Raw genomic sequence first — 21,005 nt, forward strand, 5'->3', positions numbered from 1 at the left:
GGAAAGGGGCATCCAAGGCGAGAGTACACCAACAGCAGGAAAGACAACAATGCATGGAGCACAGGGTTCCTGTTATGGAAAAAAATGAGGGATGCAACATCACTAATCATCAGGGAAATGCAAATTAAAACCACAATGAGATATCACCTTTCTCCTGCAAGAATGGCCGGAATTAAAAACTTAAAAAACAGTAGATATTGGTGTGAATGCAGTGAAAAGGGAATACTTTTACACTGCTGGTGGGAATATAAATTAGTACAACCACTATAGAAAACAGTGTGAATATTCCTTAAAGAACTAAAAGTAGGCCGGGTGCAGTGGCTCACACCTGTAATCCCAGCACTTTGGGAGGTGGAGGCATGTGGATCACCGGGGGTCAGGAGTTCAAGTCCAGCCTGCCCAGCATGGCAAAACCCCATTTCTACTAAAAATACGAAAAATTAGCCAAGCGTGGTGGCAGGCACCTGTAATCCCAGCTACTCAAGAGTCTGAGGCAGGAGAATCGCTTGAACCCGGGAGGCGGAGGTTGCAGTGAGTCAAGATCATGCCACTGCACTTCAGTCTGGGTGACAAGAGTGGAACTCCATCTCAAACAAAAAGACAAGAACTAAAAGTAGAACTACCGTTCAATCCAGCAGTCCCACTGCTAGATATCTACCCAAAGGAAAGGAAATCATTATATGGAAAAGACACATGGACATGTATGTTTATAGTAGCACAATTCACAACTGCAAAGATACGGAACCAACAGCAGTGCCCATCCACCACTGAGTGGATAAAGAAAATGTGGTGTATATATACACCATGGAATACTACTCAGCCATAGAAAGGGATGAAATAATGTCTTTTGCAGCAACTTGGATGGAGCCGGAGGCCGTTATTCTAAGTAAAGTAACTCAGGAATGGAAAACCAAACACGGTATGCTCTCACTTATAAGTGGGAGCTAAGCTATGAGGACTCAAAGGTGTAGGAGTGATGTAATGGACTTTGGGCACTCCGGAGGGAGGCTGTGAGGAGGTGGAGGATAAAAGACTGCATACTGGATACAGTGTACACTGCTCAGGTGATGGGTGCACTAAAATCTCAGAAATCACCGCTAAAGAACTTATCCATGTAACCGAAAACCACTTCTTCCACAAAATCTATTGAAATAAAAAATACATATATCATTAAAACTTTTTTTTTTTTTTTGAGATGGAGTTTCACTCTTGTTGCCCAGGCTGGAGTGCAATGGCATGACCTCAGCTTTCTGCAACCTCTGCCTCCCAGGTTCAAGCAACTCTCCTGCCTCAGCCTCCAGAGTAGCTGGGATTACAGTTGCTCACCATCATGCCCAACTAATTTTTTGTATTTTTATTAGAGACGGGGGAGTGTCACCATGTTGGCCAGGCTGGTCTCGAACTCCTGACCTCAGGTGATCCACCAGCCTGGGCTTCCCAAATTGCTGGGATTACAGGCATGAGCCACTGCACCTGGCCTAAAACTTTTTTTTAAATGAAGTATAGATGGGCCGACAAGATGGCACCAACACACAGAATGCCATGAACATACAAGGCAGAGTTCATCCAGCTTTGAAAGTTCTCAGACGGGTAAATCACTATGGCTTGCACCATCTTTGAAATGAGAAAGGTCTCAGCTTTCTGAGAAAACTTTAAGTTCCCTTATTTTTTGAAGAAGAGATGTTTTGGTAGTTGGGTTTTACAGAAGTGGTCATGGATTGCCTGACCTCCCTAGACCACATCTGCAAACCAGCTGGCCAGAACAGAAGGTCAGTGGTCCTGGGAAACTTTGTTTATGCTGAATTAAGAGGATAACTGCAACCTAAGTTTCTGCAGCTCTAAATAACTGAGCTAACTCAGTGGCTGCCTCCAACCACACACACACAGAGCTAGTGTTTTATGAAGGAAAATGGCCAATTACCAACAGACAGGTGAGAATACCGACTAGTCAAAAGGGAGAAAAGGACACTGGTGGAGGACAAACCAGGAACAGATAACTAAAGGTCTGGCAGAAGGCTGCAGCCCTTTTATTTATTTATTTATTTTTTTGAGACTGAGTTTCACTATTGTTGCCCAGGCTGAAGTACAATGGCGCAATCTCAGCTCACTACAACTTCTGCCTCCAAAGTTAAAGCAATTCTTCTGCCTCAGTCTCCCAAGTGGCTGGGATTACAGGCATGCGCCACTACGCCCAGCTAATTTTTTTTTTTTTAATGCAAGTACCTTTTTTATTTTTTAATTTATTTGTTCACGTTCATCATAAATCTGTTTAAAAATAAACAAATCCTTGACAAGGGTTTAACAGGATTTTCAACATCTGTGCAGATAAATGTAATTTATTCCTAAAGAAAAAACAGTTAAGAACATGCCAGGAAACCTGCTTTTAACATTTTTGTATAAAGTGTGTGTGTGTGTGTGTGTGTATCCAGGCAATACAGTAGTGGTTTCAAATCATTCTATTTCACGCAGAAGCCTGCAGGATGAATTTTATACTGAAACAGAAGTTTGGCTGATACTTCTCTAGCATTTCATCTTCTTCCTCTCTCTTTTGATTTAATGCACCCCACTCAGAGTTAAAATCCACACATGTTTGGACCAGGTTTGTGTTCTTCAAAAGGAAAGGCAGCAGGCATATTTTTCCAAACCTTCTTTGGTAGAAAATGAACAAAGTATAAATGACATATTTAGTCTTTTGAAAAAAATCAAGCAATGTATATAAGTTACAGCTGTCTGTAAAAGTTACATTGTTGTTGTTAGTATTTCCCAAATCATCTATTCAACATTATAAAAGTTATGTTTTATAATGTTGTAGCAAATATTTTACTAAATACGTTTTGGGTACAGATTAATATTCAACTTCCCAAAAGATAGGTTTATTACTAACTTATTGATGTTTCTCTTTAGACTGAAATCTGATTTGCAGTATATAAAAGTACATGAAAGTGAATAAAGTGAACAAATAGAAAAATCTCCTTTATTTTGCTTATTTAAAAATTGCTCCAGGTTTATTTCTGGCACACTTAGTTCATACAAAGCTAAACATTTCTAATGCCGAACTTATTTGAGTGTTATATAATTACATGGTATAAAATGCATATACTAAGCAGTATACAGAATGTGCCTTTAAAAAACTCTACTCATAAAAATACTAGCTCACGTACATACTGACAACTAGCCATGTTTAAAAATAAACTGTCCTCAATGTTGGGTCGTCTCCTCTCGGCCCCCAATCTAAAGGAGTGTGGTTTCCAGGCACAATGGAACTAATACTTTCAAATAAGATAAATCTAAAATATTTGGTGTTCAAAAGACATTATTAAAAGAGGAAATTCTCATCAAGTGTATTTTTGCAGCTTGGCTCACAGAAGTCAGGAAGCCATAAAGATCGAATACAGCAAACACACAGCATGGGCGGGCTGCCATCAAGGTCTTCTGGAGCTCTGCAGGTGAGTGCAAAGGTGGCTTCGGACTTTGTGGCTTCAGCTTTCCTAGGTTTGTGCTAGATTATTCCATGATGGTAATGCAACGCTGGGTCTCTTTTCCTCCCAGCTTCTCTTCCAGGATCTTCAGGGTCAAGCTATGCTGTGGCATAAGGTGACAATGTTCGTAGGGAAACAGGCTTTGAGCAGGATGCCCCTTTCCCGGTTGCAGTTCAGCTCCTATTCCAGTAGCTCCAGAACTGGTCATGCAGGTAGGCGTGGTGGCTACATTCATCACCAAATGAGGCTTTGCTTTCAATCCAGTGAATTATGTGCCCTTCTACAGCAACTGGTACTTGTAAAATAAAGTCTGGTGTTTTGTCATAACCCTTTGCACGGAGCTGATCTTCATCAAGGAAGGACAGGTTTTTCTCTAGAAGTAAGTCTCTCAGCAGGACTTCATGCTCATGACCAATGGCATGCTTGATGCAGGCCACCAGTAGTCCATAACAGCAGTCGTTCACAATGCACTGATAGACCTGATTTGCTAGAACTCCATCTGGAATCTGAGAAGGGTCCCGTAGCATACTATTTATAACAGACTTGGAGGGTGCAGTTTCCTCATGTTCCTGTAGAAACCTCTCCAGGATAAGCCGAGCCATTAATGAGGGTACATAGTCCACCTCATTGGCCAGGTCCAGGAGCACTGGGGCAGCTCCATTTTTCACCACTCCATTCAGGTACCTCTGGTAATAACTTTCAATTGCTTCCGAAGTATGATGTTTGGCATGTGTTCTTTTAATGTGTTTCTGGTACTCCTGGGAGAAGATGCTCAGCAGAGTGGCCTGCGATTGACTGGGAAACCTCTGCTTCAGCTTCCTCAGGCTCTGCCTGGTGGGCGGCACAGACACTAGGCACTGGGCTATCTCCTCGTACTGAGCTTTGGTCAGTATCATGTTGGGCCAGGGACTAGGAGGTGGCGGGAACAAGGAAAAAACACCCTGGGGCTCGAGTAGCCTTGGTGCCGAGGGATGAGGGATAGGCAAACAGCGGCACAGGCCTGGGTCCTCGCCTGCCTGGTTTGCCCCAATCCCCCCTGAAACACACCCCTAGCCACGCCCAGCTAATTTTGTATTTTTAGTAGAGATGGGGTTTCTCCATGTTGGTCAGGCTGGTCTCGAACTCCCAACCTCAGGTGATCCACCCACCTCGGCCTCCCAAAAGTGCTAGAATTACAGGCGTGAGCCACCACGCCTGGCCAACAAAAGGCTGCAGCCTTTTAAAGGAGACTTAGCTCATCTTCTACCAATCCCCAGTGGACAGGCAGAACTGTTTTCAGTCACAATAGCCAAATTCTGAAGTTGCTAGGTTCTCCATTATTCATGAGTAGCTCCACTCCCTCCACCCTTGGGGCTGCTTTCTGTTGGCAAAGGCCTGTGTACTTCTGCAAACCTTCAAATAGGAGAGCATCTGGTGTTCCAGAGATCTAAAATACTGCAAAGTCAGGTAACAAAACTGCTTTCCAAAGGCTCTACTACAAGGATCTTCAGTAGCTTTATGGTCCTTCAAAATCTGTCTCCTCAGAGCTATACAAAGCCTTGGCCTAAGCTCAGCTTCCTAACTCAGTCTTTCTTTGAATAGGAAGAGGGATTTAGGGATTTTGGTAAAGGGTCTTTTGCCCATAGAAATCAAAATTAAGAGATGGGGACTGAATCACCAGAAGATATTGTTGTCCCTACTGTTAATTGTGTTATTAAGATTGAATAGCAAAGACTGACTAGCATTAAATAGAAGATAAAAGAACCCATTGCTGAGTGGGTTCTTCCTTTCTGAGTGATGTTAAGAAGATACGTCTACCTGGGAAAACACATTTGAGGGAGATGGAGGGCTCAGGCCAAGCACTATCCCCTATACTACCTCATTCAGTCCTTGCAAAAACAAACAAACCTCCGTGAGTCTCCATTTTACATACAGGGAAAACAGCCTCAAAGGATTTAAATACACTTTGCAATACTGAAGAGTAACAGGCAGCCAGGATTTGAACCAGAACTATTAGATATTGAAGCCCATTCCCTACACAATTTCCCTTCATGTTCCTGGGTGTAATGGATAAACCACCTCTAGCAGAAGGGGTGAGAGAGAAGCGGGTCTCTTTCCCAGTCCCCTGTAGGGCTGCTTTGGCTTTAGGTGAAATTAGTATTTGATAGTTGTGGACTTCCACCCTCGACCTTGGCTCCATGCCTGTGGATAAGAAGGTTTGTGGGGAAGAAGCCTTGGAGCAGAGATGTGGGCTTCCTCTTCCTCCCCCTCAGCCACAACTGCCGAACCCAGAATGGAAGCCAAACTCTGAATGAATCAAATGTGAATTTGGCCACACCTACACTTTCGCTGTCAAAGTGCCTGCTGGGGATCACGTGGATAAGTTGTCCAGCCCACCCTCCTGCTCTTATCCGAATTATTTTCTTAGACCCTGATCAACAGATGTAAAATCACCATCCACCCACCTAACTCTGTATCCTGAAGGCCATCTTCCAATGCACACAATATTTGAGGAAGTGGAAAAGGGTCCCTTATTCCAGGAGAGAATGTTACTTAATAGCTCAGAAATGAAACCACTTCCTCTCCATAAACACTCCGGATATAAGAGAGCCCTCTTCCCCCTCTACTCGTCTCACCAATCTGCGTCCCTGGTATGTCTGGGACAGGATACTGCCTTCAATACCCATATGGAAAACGCTGACATACTCCTCATTGAGAGCTGGCAGATAGGAAGGAAGCATTTAATGATGCTTATCCATGTCTAAACTAGAACATAATGGGTGTGTTATGAGAGGATCCTAATATTTGGATAGTTGGGGGAATCATTCAAAAATGTAGCCTCACCAGGCGCAGTGGCTCACACTTGTAATCCTAGCACTTTGGGAGGCCGAGGCGGGTGGATTGCCTGAGCTTGGGAGTTCAAGACCAGCCTGGGGAGCATGGTGAAACCCCATCTCTACTAAAAATGCAAAAAAAATTAGCCAGGCATGGCAGCGTGCGCCTGTAATCCCTGTAATCACCTGTAATACTTGGGAGGCTGAGACAAGAGAATCGCTTGAACCCAGGAGGCAGACGTTGCAGTGAGCCGTAATAGCGCCATTGCATTCCAGCCTGGGCAACAGAGCGAGACTCCGTCTCAAAAAAAGAAAAAAAAAAATGTAACCTCATTTAAGACTGGATCAGAAATCAGAAAAACAGAAAAGACCTCCTCTTTATCTGGCCCTGCATGGCTAAATGGGAAGAAAGGGTTGCAGAGAATGAGAAAGGGTCTGTGGCAGTCAAGGAAAGAGACCGGAGCTGAGCCCAGGCTGATCCCCAGAGGCTGGAAGTTGTTCAGAACCAAAGGATTTTCTTTTGTTTCTTCTTTTCCTTCCTCTTCCCTTTCCCTTCCTTTCCTCTTTCTTATTTTGAGACAGGATCTCAGCCTGTTGCCCAGGCCAGAGTGGAGTGCAGTGGTGCAATCATATCTCAGTGTAGCTTCTAACTCCTGGGCTTGAGCAATCTTCCTACCTCAGCCTTCTGAGTAGCTGGGACCAAAGGAATGCACCTCCACACCTAGCTAATCGATTTTATTTATTTTATTGAGATGGGGGTCTCACTATGTTGCCCAGACTGGTCTTGAACTCCTGGCCTCAAGTGATCCTCCCCCTCAGCCTCCCAAAGTGCTGGGATTACAAGCATGAGACACTACACCCAACTCCAAAGGATTTTTTTTTTCAATAGGTTTTTGGGGAACAGGTGGTGTTTGGTTACATGAGTAAGTTCTTCAGTGGGGATTTCTGAGATATTGATGCACCCATCACCTGAGCAGTGTACACTGTACCCAGTGTGTAGTCTTTTATCCCTCACCTCCCCACCCTTTCTGAGTCCCCAGAGTTTATTGTATCATTCTTATGCCTTTGCATCCTCATAGCTTAGCTCCCACTTATAAGTGAGAACATAACGATGTTTGGTTTTCCATTCCTGAGTTACTTGACTTAGAAGAATGTTCTCCAGTTCCATCCAGGTTGCTGCAAATGGCATTATTTCATTCCTTTTCATGGCTGAGTAGTATTCCATGCGTATATATATATATATATACATATATACTATATTTATTTACTTTATCCACTCATTGATTGATGGCCAATTGGGCTGATTCCATGTCTTTGCAATTGCGAATTGTGCTGCTATAAACATGCATGTGCAGGTATCTTTTTTTTCTTTTTCTTTTTTCAAGACAGAGTCTTGATCTGGTACCCAGGCTGGAGTGCAGTGGTGCGATCTCAGATCACAGCCTCCATCTGCCAGGTTCAAGCAATTCTCCTGCCTCAGCCTCTCGAGTAGCTAGGATTACAGGCATGGGCCACCAGCTAATTTTTGTATTTTTAGTAGAGACAGGGTTTCACCATGTTGGCCAGGCTGGTCTTGAACTCCTGACCTCATGATCCACCTGCCTTAGCCTCCCAAAATGCTGAGATTACAGACATGAGCCACCATGCCCAGCCTATCTTTTTCGTATAATGACTTCTTTTCCTCTGGGTAAATACCCAGTAGTAGGATTGCTCGATCAAATGGTAAATCTATTTTTAGTTCTTTAAGGAATCTCCACACTGTTTTCCATCGTGATTGTACTAGTTTGCATTCCCACCAACCATGTGAAAATGTTCCCTTTTCACCACATTCATGCCAACAACTATTTTTAAAAAATTTTTTTTTATTATGGCTGTTCTTGCAGGAGTGAGGTGGTATTGCACTGTGGTTTTGATTTGCATTTCCTGATAATTAGTGATGCCGAACATTTTTACATATGTTTCTTGGCCATTTGTATATCTTCTTTTGAGAACTGTCTGTTCATGTCCTTAGCCCACCTACTTATGGGATTGTTTTATTCTTGCTGATTTATTTGAGTTCCTTGTAGATTCCGGATATTATAATAGTCCTTTGTCGGATATATAGATTGCAAAGATTTTCTCCCACTCTGTGGGTTGTCTGTTTACTCTGCTGATTATTTCTTTTGCTGTGCAAAAGCTTTTTAGTTGAATTAAATCTCATCTATTTATCTTTGTTTTTGTTGCATTTGCTTTTGGGTTCTTGATCATGAAGTCTTTGCCTAACCCAATGTCTAGAAGGGTTTTTCCAATGTTATCTTCTAGAATTTTTATGGTGTCAGGTCTTAGATTTAAGTCTTTGATCTATCTGAAGTTGATTTTTGTATAGAGGAGAGATGAGGATACAGCTTCATTCTTCTACATGTGGCTTGCCGTTTATCCCAGCACCATTTGTTGAATAGGGTGTCCTTTCCCCACTTTATATTTTTGTTTGCTTTATCAAACATCAGTTGACTTGTAAGTATTTGGCTTTATTTCTGGGTTTTCTATTCTATTCCATTGGTCTACATGCCTATTTGTATACTAGTACCATGCTGTTTTGGTGACTGACTCTATAGTTTAGTTTGAAGTCAGGGAATGTAACGCCTCCAGATTTGCTCTTTTTGCTTACTCTTGCTTTGGCTATGCAAGCTCTTTTTTGGTTTCATATGAATTTTGGGATTGTTTTTTCTATTTCTGTGAAGAATGGTGGTGGTATCTTGATGGGAGTTGCATTGAATTTGTAGATTGCTTTTGGCAGTGGTATTGTTTGACTCTGTGTCCCCACCCAAATCTCATCTTGAATTGTACTCCCATAATTCCCACATGTTGCGTGAGGGACCCAGTGAAAGCTAATTTGAATTGTGGGGGCAGTTTCCCCCATACTGTTCTCATGGTAGTGAATAAATCTCATGAGATCTGATGGTTTTATCAGGGGTTACTGCTCCTGCATCTTCCTCATTTCCTCTTGCCTTCCCCATGTAAGAAGTGCCTTTTGCCTCCCATCATGATTCTGAGGCCTCCCCAGCCATGTGGAACTGTAGCTTCGATTTTTCTTCCCAGTCTCAGGTATGTCTTTATCAGCAGTGTGAAAACAAACTAACACAGTAAACTGGTACCAGTAGAGTGGGGCATTGCTGAAAAGATACCCAAAAGCAACTTTGGAACTTGGTAACAGGCAGAAGTGGGAACACTTTGGAGGGCTCAGAAGAAGACAGGAAAATGTGGGAAAGTTTGGAACTTCCTAGAGACTTGTTGAATGGCTTTGACCAAAACCCTGATAACAATATAAACAGTAAAGTCCAGACTGAGGTCGTCTCAGATGGAGATGAGGAACTTGTTGGGAACCAGGGCAAAGGTGACTCTTGTTATGTTTTAGCAAACAGACTGGTGGCATTTTGCCCCTGCCCTAGAGATTTGTGGAACTTTGAACTTAAGAGAGGTGATTTAGGGCACCTGGCAGAAGAAATTTCTAAGCAGCAAAGCATTCAAGACGTGACTTGGGTGTTGCTAAAGGTATTAGTTTTATAGGTGAAGCAGAACATAAAAGTTCAGAAAATTTGCAGCCTGATAATGTGATAGCAAAGAAAAACCCATTTTCTGAGAAGAAATTCAAGCTGGCTGCAGAAATCTGCATAAGTCACAAGGACCTGAATGTTAATCCCTAAGACAATGGGGAAAATGTCTCCAGGGCATGTCAGAGGTCTTCATGGCAGCCCCTCCCATCACAGGCCAGGAGACCTAGGAGAAAATGGTTTCGTGGGCCAGGCCCAGTGTCCCTGTTCTGTGTGCAGCCTAGGGACTTGGAGCCCTGCATCCCAGCCACTCCAGCCATGGCTGAAAGGGGCCAACATAGAGCTCAGGCCATGACTTCAGAGGTTGCAAGCCCCAAGCTTTGGCAACTTACATGTGGTGTTGAGCCTGCGAGTGCACAGAAGTCAAGAACTGGGGTTTGGAAACCTCTGCCTAGATTTTAGAAGATGTGTGGAAATGCCTGGATGCCCAGGCAAAAGTTTGCTACAGGGGCGGGGCCTTCATGGAGAACCTTTGCTAGGGCAGTGCAGAAGGGAAATGTGGGGTCAGAGCCCCCACACAGAGTCCCTACTGGGGCACTGCCTAGTGGAGCTGTGAGAAGAGAGCTACCGTCCTCCAGACCCCAGAATGGTAGATCCACCAACAGCTTGCACCATTCGCCTGGAAAAGCTGCAGACACTCAATGCTAGCCTATGAAAACAGCCAGGAAGGAGGCTGTACCCTGCAAAGCCACAGGGCAGAGCTGCCCAAGACCATGGGAAGCCACTTCTTGCATCAGTGTGACCTGGATGTGAGACCTGGAGTCAAAGGACATCATCTTTGGAGCTCTAAATTTTGACTGCCTCACTGGATTTCAGATTTGCATGGGCCCTGTAACCACTTTGTTTTGGCTTTGGCCAATTTCTCCCATTTGGAATGGCTGTATTTACCCCCATTGTATGTAGGAAGTAGCCAGCTTGCTTTCAATTTTACAGGCTCATAAGTGGAAGGGGCTTGCCTTGTCTCAGATGAGACTTTGGACTGTGGACTTTTGGGTTAATGCTGAAATGAGTTAAGACTTTGGGGGGCTATTGGGAAGGCATGATTTGTTTTGAAATGTAAGGATATGAGATTTGGAGGGGCCAGAGGTGGAATTATATGGTTTGGTTCTGTGTCCCCACCCAAATATCATCTTAAATTGTACTCCTAAAATTCCCACATATTGTGGGAGGGACCCAGTGGGAGATAATTTGAATCATTGAGGCAGTTTCCCCCATACTGTTCTCATGGTAGTGAATAAGTCTCATGAGATTTGATGGTTTTATCAGGGGTTTCTACTTTTGCATCTTCCTCATTTTCTCTTGCCACCACCATGGAAGAAGTGCCTTTCACCTCCTGCCATGATTCTGAGACCTCCCCAGCCATGTGGAACTGTTAAGTCCAATTAAACCTCTTTTTCTTCCCAGTCTCAGATATGTCTTTATCAGGAACAGGAAAACAAACTAAATACAGGAGTATGGCCATTTTCACAATGTTGATTCTACCCGTGCATGAGCATGGGATGTGTTTCCATTTGTGCTGTCTATGATTTCTTTCAGCAGTATTTTGTAGTTTTCATTGTAGAGGTATTGCACCTCCTTGGTTAAGTATATTCCTAAGTATTTTAATTTTTTTGCAGCTATTATAAAAGAGATTGAGTTCTTGATTTGATTCTCAGCTTGGTTGCTATTGGTATATAGCAAAGCTACTGATTTGTATACATTAATTTTGTATCCTGAAACTTTGCTGAATTCATTTACCAGTTCTAGGAGCTTTTTGGATGAGTATTTAGGGTTTTCAAGGTTTATGATTATGTCATCAGCAAACAGAGACAGTTTGACTTCCTAATTACCAACTTGGATGCCCCCCCCAAAGGATTTTTAAGACTAACTTTATCAAATCTTACAATAGCAACCAAAAGTATAGGAACCGCACATTTCAGACCAAGAATTAAATCAGTAACTGTCCACCATGGCAACTCATGAGTATCAAGAAAGACAAATGCCTAAGCTTCACTGAGAAATTTCAAATTAGGAGGCCTGTGTTGAGGCCCCGCAAGGAGCCACCAGCAATGCCCAGCAGGAATGAAGAACCACTGAGTTAAATCCCAAAGCTGTATTCATACCCCACTTCCAACCCATTAACCCCAAACCTTTCCCAGGACCAAAACCATCCTCTAGTGTGTTGGCACGGTTTGGCTTTCCTCCAGGAACTTCAGTTTTTCCAGAAGTTTCTAACTGTAAATTCCTCACCAGGACTTTACTTCCCCCATCAACCAAGGCATAAAAAAAGGACGATTTCCACAAACCACCCTTATTTAGAAATAATGTGCCAGAGGAATGATTTAGGTTGGTTTTTATCTCTGATTCTTCCCAGTAACTCATCCACTAAGAACACTGCCCACAGGAGGGTCTGATCCAGTGGGAGGCTTGAGGCCACTCAGCTCAGCCTGGTTCCTAGGGCCAGTGTCCCACTCTGGAGGCCAAGTCCCTGCTCCCCTCCCCTCACCAGAGCCTGTTCCTCCAGAGCTGTCCAGTCTCTCTGCCAGGCTCCAAACTCTCCACCTTCAGTGCATTGACCAAACAACGAGACAGGAGGACAGCTGGGAGGGCGGGAGTCTGAAATCACTGGTAGAGTGGCCCAGGACACACAGGGGAGTCTCCACTGCTGCTGAGATGAACGGACTCTCCATTCTTCTCAAAAGGCTTGTTGTGTTTTTGACACTCCCCCACCTGACTGTTTTTCAAGTGAGTTTTTCCGATCTGACCTCAGAGAAGGCCAAACTGGGTGCTGTTAGGGAAGGGCAGAAAGAAACAAAACATGCTTGTAAGAAGTAGTTCGTAATCATAGCAGCTGCCATTCATTGAGCTCTTCTCATGAGCCCAGCCCAATACTGAATTTCATATGCATCATCTCATGTGATCCTTACCACCAGGAGGTAGGTATTATGATTCCCATTCTAAGGATAAGGAAACTGACGCTCAGACAGGCCAAGTTACCTGCCCAAGACCATCTGGCTGCAACACAGAGTTAGAATTTGGACCCAGGTCTGTCCAACTCCACAGCTTGCAACCTTAACCACTGTGTGTACAGCCTCAGAAAGGGAAAACAGCAAGGTGCCACTACATTTACATGAATTTCATCAATTCAACAACAAAATACAAAGGCTCTTTGTTACCTCTGCTCTCTATCGGAGAACACCTTTATAAATGAAGTCTCAAACAAGTGGCCTGCAGTCCCAAATTCACCAACAGGCTTATTTAACTTGGCACATCATATTTTAAAATAACTTGACCAGCCCCTGCCGGCCTTTGAGTTTGCAGCGCAGGCCTCTCCTCTTACTCTATTGGATCTGGATCAAGAGGAGAGGAATGGTGTTTTCCACAAAATCGAAACCATAATCGCCTAGCATTAAACCTGGGGAAGGGAGCTGTGAAGACAATTGTTCCTCCTGCATCGTCTCCACCTCAGGGACTTTCTGCAAACAGTGCCACCCTGGCTGGTGACGCACTCAGCAGGAGCCACAAGGCAGCTATATCGGCAGGTCTCCAGGAGCCAGGATGAGGTCTCGCAAGTTACTGCAGCATCACATAACAAAATGGGAGAAAAATACAGGGGGAAAATGATTCCATTCAGCTGCAACTTCAGAGTGGAGTTAATGTTTCACTCGGTGGATCCAGGCCAGGCCTCTGATCTCACACTTCCCTGGCAGACCTCTCTCTGCTGCAATCAGCTGGGAGTCATGTGTCCTCAGGGCTGGTGCGACAGGAACAAACAAAGCCCATCATTCCACAAGCAGAGGAGGCCAGCCTTCCCAAACCCAGCAGAACACTGCTCCTTAATGGGCTGGGTGCCTATAATTAGTCTACAAATAGCACCATGCTCGTGTCGCCAGCTCACTCCTTTTGTTCCTACCCCTACTCACTGCACGCCCTGCAGTGCCTTTTCCAGGTGCTGTGGTTCTCTAAGGGCCTAAAGTCTAAGCAATGGGAAAGTAGGAATCAGACTCCAAAATATTGTATGAGATCCAGCATGTAGCCTGCCTGGCAGTTAGATTATGAGAAGGTACAATAAGTCACAAAATTAAGAAACAAAATCTAAGCAGTGGAAGGAACCCTACTTTGAGCTTTTGATAGCAAGGAAAACAACTCACTGCAACACAATACTTGACCAAGGATCTTATCCTATTTATCCTAGTTTCTTTCTCTCTCTCTCTCTCTCTCTTTTTGATGGGAATCTCGCTCCATCTCCCAGGCTGGAGTGCAGTGGTGCGATCTTAGCTCACTGCAACCTCCACCTCCCAAGTTCAAGCAATTCTCCTGCCTCAGCCTCCCAAGTAGCTGGGATTACAAGTAGCCCGCCACCATGCTTGGCTAATTTTTTGTATTTTTAATAAGACAGGGTTTCACCATGTTGGCCAGGCTGGTCTCAAACTCCTGACCTCAAGTAATCCACCTGCCTCAGCCTCCCAAAGTGCTAGGATTACAGGTGTGAGCCACCGCACTCAGCCTTTCTTTTCTTTTCTTTTCTTTTTCTTTTTCTTTTTTTTTTTTTTGAGACAGAGTCTCACTCTGTCACCAAGACTGGAGCGTAGTGGTGGATCTTGGGTCACATAACCACCACCTTCTATGTTCAAGCAATTCTTGTGCCTCAGCCTCCCAAGTAGCTGGGATTACAGGCACACATCTCCACATCTGGCTAATTTTTGTATTTTTAGTAGAGAGGGGGTTTTGCCACATTGGCCAGGCTGGTCTTGAACTCCTGGCATCAAGCAATCCACCCACCTCGGCCTCCCAAAGTGCTGGGATTTCAGGCATGAGCCACTGCACCCGACCGTGTTTTCTTTATTAGATTGAACTGATGAGGCAAAAGACATTCTCCCTGCCCCCAGTAAAGGCCACTCTTCACTTCTTTTCACCACTAATGTAAATAATCTCTGGTGATAACCTTTAATCCTTGAACTTGGGTAAGAAAGTTTGATATCACTCTTCTATCCAGCAGAACTTCAGTTTCTCAGACTTTCCTGCTACTTAGAAAAATCACTGCCCTCAGCAGCCTCCCTGGGCAACCCAGCCACACCCACCACCACCACCACCTGAGCCTCTGACACCTGGCTCAGCTGGGGCCAGAATCATTCTCACCATGGTCATGTAGGTGGCCTCTGATTTTTCACTTGGTTCTTCTTCCTCGATCACCTCCCGTATAATTATTGAAGAGTAAATGTTTTTCTAGAGGGGGAAAATGGTACAAAAATTCCTAAAAATTAGATGAATCTTATACACCAGAGAAAAGGCCACCTATTCCTATTTGCTGGGCATCGACCACCCAAACTGGGAGGTTCAAAGGTTACTGAGAGCTAGAGAATTCCCAATAATGATAATTCAGTCTTCGGTCTTCTTGAAAAATAACTGTCAAAGAACACAGTCTTAAGAACCAAACTCTTTGCTTCAAAAGCCAAACATCTTTGTTTAGATGGATGTTTAGGTAGCAGCAGGGGTTCCTTATCTTGCTAAATTCCTTGTATTCTGGGGTTATTTCCTTCTAATTACGGTAAAGGCAGAATGGCATTAATCAACAGTGAATTGTTATCGTTTCCTTCAGAGGGTTTATGTGGCAGGGCCAGCCCTCATTGAGCCTCACAACTGTGAGGTTCATGGTCCTGTCACTCGTTGGGAAAGCAGCAGCATCCAGTGGCCCATTCTTGGACTACTGCACTCTACTGGGAGAAAATCCTACTCTTGGGACAAAAACAGCCCAAAACAGAGAAAGGTAACTATTCAAAGAGCGTTTTAAAAATTACAGAAAGAAGAGAAAGGAGAATAGGAGTTAAAGAAAACCAATCAATTTCTCAGTCTCTAGAAGCAATTATTTATAACTCCATTACTAATCAATAAGGAGAGAAAAGTCCTTCTTAATCCTTTCTTGCTAAGGTCTTAGACTATTTCATTTTAAGCATTAGAACTCCTTAACTCCTGAATGTATTATAATTCCCCATTAGACTTTAGACAAACAGTACCTCCTAGATTACAAAGCATTTGAGTATCATCATCTTATGTGAACCTTACAACAACCCTGTCAAGCAGGCCAGGCAACTATAATATCTTTATCCTTATCATCATTTTGCTGGTGAGACTGCGGGGGTGGCAGAGCTTTCTGACTCCAAGCGCAGTGCTCTTTCCTCAGCCCAATACCAGAAATTGCTGCCTGGTTCTGGCCCAGAACCATTCCCATAGTTCCCGAGGGAATGAGAATGGCCCAGGCCTGCATCTGCTTAGTGTTTTAGGCTGAAGCGTGTGTTCACCTCCCCTTCACAGCTTTCAAAATAGCAGGGTTCTTCTTTTATCCTTGGATTAGTCTTCTTCGTGTTCTTCACCAAGACTGTAGAATTCACTAAACTGCAAGACATAAAGAGCATGTGGAATTAACCAGTTGGCATGGTTTATTCAAGGGTCCCTACATGAGACCCCCTCTTGGCTTTGTGAAGAGAGAGACCCCAGAGAAGAAACTATTCTCTCTGGACTCCTATAGCCAGGGCTACCCGGCTCACCTGGAAACCTGAGAAGCGCATCTCTTCTAATGAAGAACAACAAGCCGTTCTGGAGATAATTTAGGCTGAAAAACGGCTTTGACTTCTCTATTATCACTCAAGCCACTTTCAGTCCTTATGGGAGAGGTAATTTTAAGTGAATGAAGAGAGAGAGGGGAGATAGGATTCCACTTGACCATCGTCTCTACATTTCTGAGGACCAGGGAGTGCCGCGGAACCAGCAGGGGGCAGCAGGAGCTCAGCAAGACGCCAATCCGAAGGGCTCCTGGCCTCTCCACGGGGCGGAGCGGAATAATCCCCACAAACACCCCACCCAAGCCCCAAGCCCCAAGCCCGGAGCTCCGCGCCTGCCTTGTCGGGGCCCCTTGGCCTTTGATCTTATGACCATTTGCCTTCTGAATATACTTTCTTTTTTTCTATTTTGGCCCAAGGCAGAACTAAAAAAAAAAAAAAAAAATCAAGGTTTAAGCTAGAAAAGAAACCATATGTTTTGGTCTCAGTGGAAATACTTTCTCTTTTTTTTTTGAGACGGAGTCTCGCTCTGTCGCCCAGACTGGAGTGCAGTGGCCGGATCTCAGCTCACTGCAAGCTCTGCCTCCCGAGTTTACGCCATTCTCCTGCCTCAGCCTCCCGAGTAGCTGGGACTACAGGCGCCTGCCACCTCGCCCGGCTAGTTTTTTTTTTTTTTTTTTTTTTTGTATTTTTTTAGTAGAGACGGGGTTTCCCCGGGTTAGCCAGGTTGGTCTTGATCTCCTGACCTCGTGATCCGCCCGTCTTGGCCTCCCAAAGTGCTGGGATTACAGGCTTGAGCCACCGCGCCTGGCCAGAAATACTTTCATTGTATTTTCTGCTTTTAAAGTTGTATCTTCTCATTGTAAAATAATTCAGATAATACAGAAACGTAAACAGTTGGAAGTGGAAGTTCCCTGCAACCCCTCACCCCGTGGGATCCACCTTCTCCTTCATCTCAAATTCCACGCCATTACCCACATTTTACAACTATCCTTCCCAGCCTCTCTCAGTGTAAGCATAAGCTCACATAAAATGTATTTAGTACATATACTGCTGGAGTGAGCGTCATATTATTTTCTCTTTTATAAAAATGAGGTCATACCATAAATTCTGCAATTTTACCCCTTGGATATCTTTCCATGTCATTACATAGAGGGATCTGGAGTGTTTCATTGAGTGAAACACTGGTTCACTGAATCACTGCCTTTCTGACAGACACTAGCAATGATCCCTATTTTTAATTATAAGCATGATTGCAGTTTTGCACAAACCTCAGCATATCCATCTAATTATTTCTTTAGAATAAACGACTAGACATGGAAGTGCTACCTTTCCTTTGGGGGGGAAACTGAGGCTCAGACAGGAGAAGTAAGCTGAGAGTGGAACCCAGGTCGTCTAGCTCAGTGCTCCGAGCATGCCCAGGGCAAAGACCTTCAGAGAGGCCAGCCAAGTTCAAAACCAAATCAGGAAACCCTAGGGAGTGGAAGTGAAAACTTAGCAGGTACAAGTGTTTTCTGCACGATCAAAGACCCACTGGGAAAGAACACTCAAAAGTCAGGATTATTCATGAGGCCCTTTCCCACTGACACTATTTCAACAAGAGAGTCAATCTGCGTCCCTCATCGATAGTTGGATAAACTGAGGGGCGTGTATCTGCCAAGAGCCAGTGAAACACTAGTGTCCCTGTTGGAGCATCTGGGCACTTCTGAGACCCTGGGAGAACTACTAATGAAATCCAGGCCTTTAAAAGCACTTTTTTTTTTTTTTTAAGACAGTCTTTTATCTTTTAGATAAAACCACTGGCAACCCTTAAGATCTTAGCTTCTATGCGGAACGTACAGTGTGGATAATTTTAAAATCATCTCTTAGGCAGTGAATGGTACCATGATAGTTCTTGTGTAAGATTTATGCTCTGAATTATGCCCTACTGAGACCCCCATTTCTAAGGGAGTTTGTAGTCTTTACATAATACCAAAGTGAATGAGGAGAGTGTAGGAACACGAAATTCTTTTCCAGGCACAGTGAGCAAAGTGGGCAGGGTTACCACAGTGGATTCCATTTTAAAACACCCCCTTCTGTAGGACCCTATCACCTCTTCCACTTTGGGTAGAGGCAGCCTTGCACCCCCAGCCTCCCAACCCAAGGGGCGGGGGCAGCCCTGTACCTCTTATTCCCACAGGTTCTCTTCACGATCAATATCAGAACAGGGAGCAGCAAGATTGTGGCGCAGACAGTTCCCACGATGATCACCAGCTGATTACCACCCAGGACTAGAGGCCTCAGGGCTGCCGGGGTCACCAGTGCTGGGAAAGGAGAAAAGCAAGGAGAGGGTCTCAATAACTTTAGCAAAGAGCCGAGAGCCCCACAGCCCTGTACAAAGTAGCACCAGCCAGGTCAGGAAGTGGAGGGAAGGCCAGACTCTACCCCATATGTGGACACCAGGGTCACTTTCTCCATGAGATTGAGAACCAAAGTCTAACCCCCTTGTTTACCCTAAAATGTAGATTAAGGTGGGTGGGAGAAGAGGCTAGCACTTCACCTGTAGTAAAATTTCCTTTCACGTCAACAATTTTGTTCTAAAATTTGGCTTAACAAGTGACCGAGAAATAACAGGCATCTTAGAGGCTACTGATCTTCCCCAGGGCAAGTGGTTGTCTTCAAAAGAACACATGCCGCAAGACTCAGCCCCACAGCGACGATACCAAGGAAAGCCTCTGGAGGTACTTCTGCCCATAGGGTACCTTCTACTCATCTGCATGGTTCTTTCTAAATACATAAAGCAAGCACCTCCTCAGGGCCAGACAGCACTAGGTACAGGGGATTCAGAGACAAATGATGTGTGGTCCCTGCTTCCAAGGAAGGAGACAAACACGTCAACAGAAAACCCCAGGCTGCTGTAGGCACTACAACAGAAGTCTGTATGGGGAACAGAGGGACACAGAAAAAAGGGTGCCCAATTCTATGTGCAGCAAATGAGAATTTGCCAGCAAAAGTTCTAAAGTTTAACCTGAGACTTATAGGAAACATCCAGTTTCTTGGGCAGACAATCTGGGGAAGGACAGAGGGGATGTTCTGCATGGGATCTGAAGGCCTGACAGGATGGTGATTTTAGAAACTAGAAAGAGTTCAATGGGTCTGGCACAAAAGTGGCATCTGTGAGTGTGCTGGAGAATTTGGCTGGAGAGATGACAGGGTCCAACTCAAGAAGGACCTTAACTATCTCAACCAAGAATCTGGCATTTTTCTGCAGGCAATGAAAAAACCATTGAAAGATTATTAGCAGTGGAAGAAAAAGTTCTTAATGTGATTTAGAAAGATGGCACCAAGAGCCGTGTGAAGAATGAGGAGCAGTGGCTGAGAGAGAAAGCAGAGACTGGTTAGAGGCCTATAGTTCAAGAGAGAGATGAAGACAGCCAGAACTAAGGTGGCAGTGACAGACTGGAAGGAAGGCAACTTCAAGAGTCTGTAGTAGGAGTCAAGGACTTGTTGACCTGACCTGTTAGATTGGGGTCTAGGAAAGGGAAAGAATCAAGCACATCCCCAGGCATCTAGACAACTGAGGTTGGGGAGATGGGCTGAGGAGGGGTGTGCAGGGGTAGGTTAGACATGTCACATATGAAGGATTTGTGGAAAACTTGTGTAGAGTTTACTATGTATATCCATGAGTCTGTGTGAAATTGGGTCCAACATAGAGTGCATACAAAATATAGTGTCCAACGCTACTGAGGGAGAGAAGGCTGAGGATGGATAGTTGCAGTGCCGTTGGTGGGCTAAGCTGGAGTAGAGGTAGAATAAGCCAGAATGCAGTGCACTGAAGAGTTAATGGGAAATGAGACAGTAGTATTCCAAACACAGACCTTTAGCAAGCTATTTGGCTATGTTGAGAAAGAAATACATGATTGTGGTGGTGGCTGTACAACTCTGAATGTACTAAAACCATTGAGCTGAACACTCTAAATGGGCAAATTGTATGGTATGTGAATTGTATCTCAGGAAAGCAATCTTTTTTTATTTATTTATTTATTTTTTTTTTGAGACGGAGTCTCGCTCTGTCGCCGGGGCTGGAGTGCAGTGGCCGGATCTCAGCTCATTGCAAGCTCCGCCTCCCGGGTTCACGCCATTCTCCTGCCTCAGCCTCCTGAGTAGCTGGGACTACAGGCGCCTGCCACCTCGCCCGGCTAGTTTTTTTTTGTATTTTTTAGTAGAGACGGGGTTTCACCATGTTAGCCAGGATAGTCTCAATCTCCTGACCTCGTGATCCGCCCGTCTCGGCCTCCCAAAGTGCTGGGATTACAGGCTTGAGCCACCACGCCCGGCCCAGGAAAGCAATCTTAAGAAAAAGAAAGACATAGAATGGAGCTGAAGAAAAAAAGACATAGAAGGGAGTTGGAGTAGGTAAGTGGTAGAACTGAGCAAATTTGAATGGTAGAAGCCAACAGAAAGTAAGAGCTCAAAGAGCCATGTTGTGAGGCTCCTGAGAAGGATGCCACCTGGGCACAGGGGGCCAGATAAGCCCAGGGCAGAAGGGACCCTCCTCTGCCTCAGGATGGCAGGGCAGAGATAAGGATGGGGAGACATAGATATGTT

General features: G+C 44.5%; 2 protein-coding genes across 6 annotated transcripts in view; both read right to left on the reverse strand.

Moving 5' to 3' along the window:
- Window positions 1-2,947: 2,947 nt before the first annotated feature.
- LOC117080686 (protein C15orf41-like) lies at window positions 2,948-6,397 on the reverse strand. The gene is given in 2 exon segments (XM_033205898.1): window positions 2,948-3,661; window positions 3,664-6,397. Coding segments are annotated over 2 exon segments (801 nt in total). The 5' UTR covers window positions 4,376-6,397; the 3' UTR covers window positions 2,948-3,572.
- A 5,800-nt stretch (window positions 6,398-12,197) lies between these two features.
- Window positions 12,198-21,005, reverse strand: part of JAML (junction adhesion molecule like) — a 34,737-nt gene continuing 25,929 nt past the window's right edge. For all 5 annotated transcript variants that reach the window (XM_033205894.1, XM_033205896.1, XM_033205895.1 and 2 more), the window contains 4 exons: window positions 18,583-18,721; window positions 16,161-16,254; window positions 15,001-15,087; window positions 12,198-12,649 (listed from right to left, as the gene is read on the reverse strand). In XM_033205894.1, the coding sequence (XP_033061785.1) occupies window positions 12,557-12,649; window positions 15,001-15,087; window positions 16,161-16,254; window positions 18,583-18,721 (413 nt within the window). In that variant the 3' untranslated portion in view covers window positions 12,198-12,556. The remainder of the gene's footprint in view (window positions 12,650-15,000; window positions 15,088-16,160; window positions 16,255-18,582; window positions 18,722-21,005) is intronic.

The sequence above is a fragment of the Trachypithecus francoisi genome, unplaced genomic scaffold (genome assembly GCF_009764315.1).
Source record: "Trachypithecus francoisi isolate TF-2019V2 unplaced genomic scaffold, Tfra_2.0 Lachesis_group8, whole genome shotgun sequence".
Taxonomy (NCBI): Eukaryota; Metazoa; Chordata; class Mammalia; order Primates; family Cercopithecidae; genus Trachypithecus; species Trachypithecus francoisi.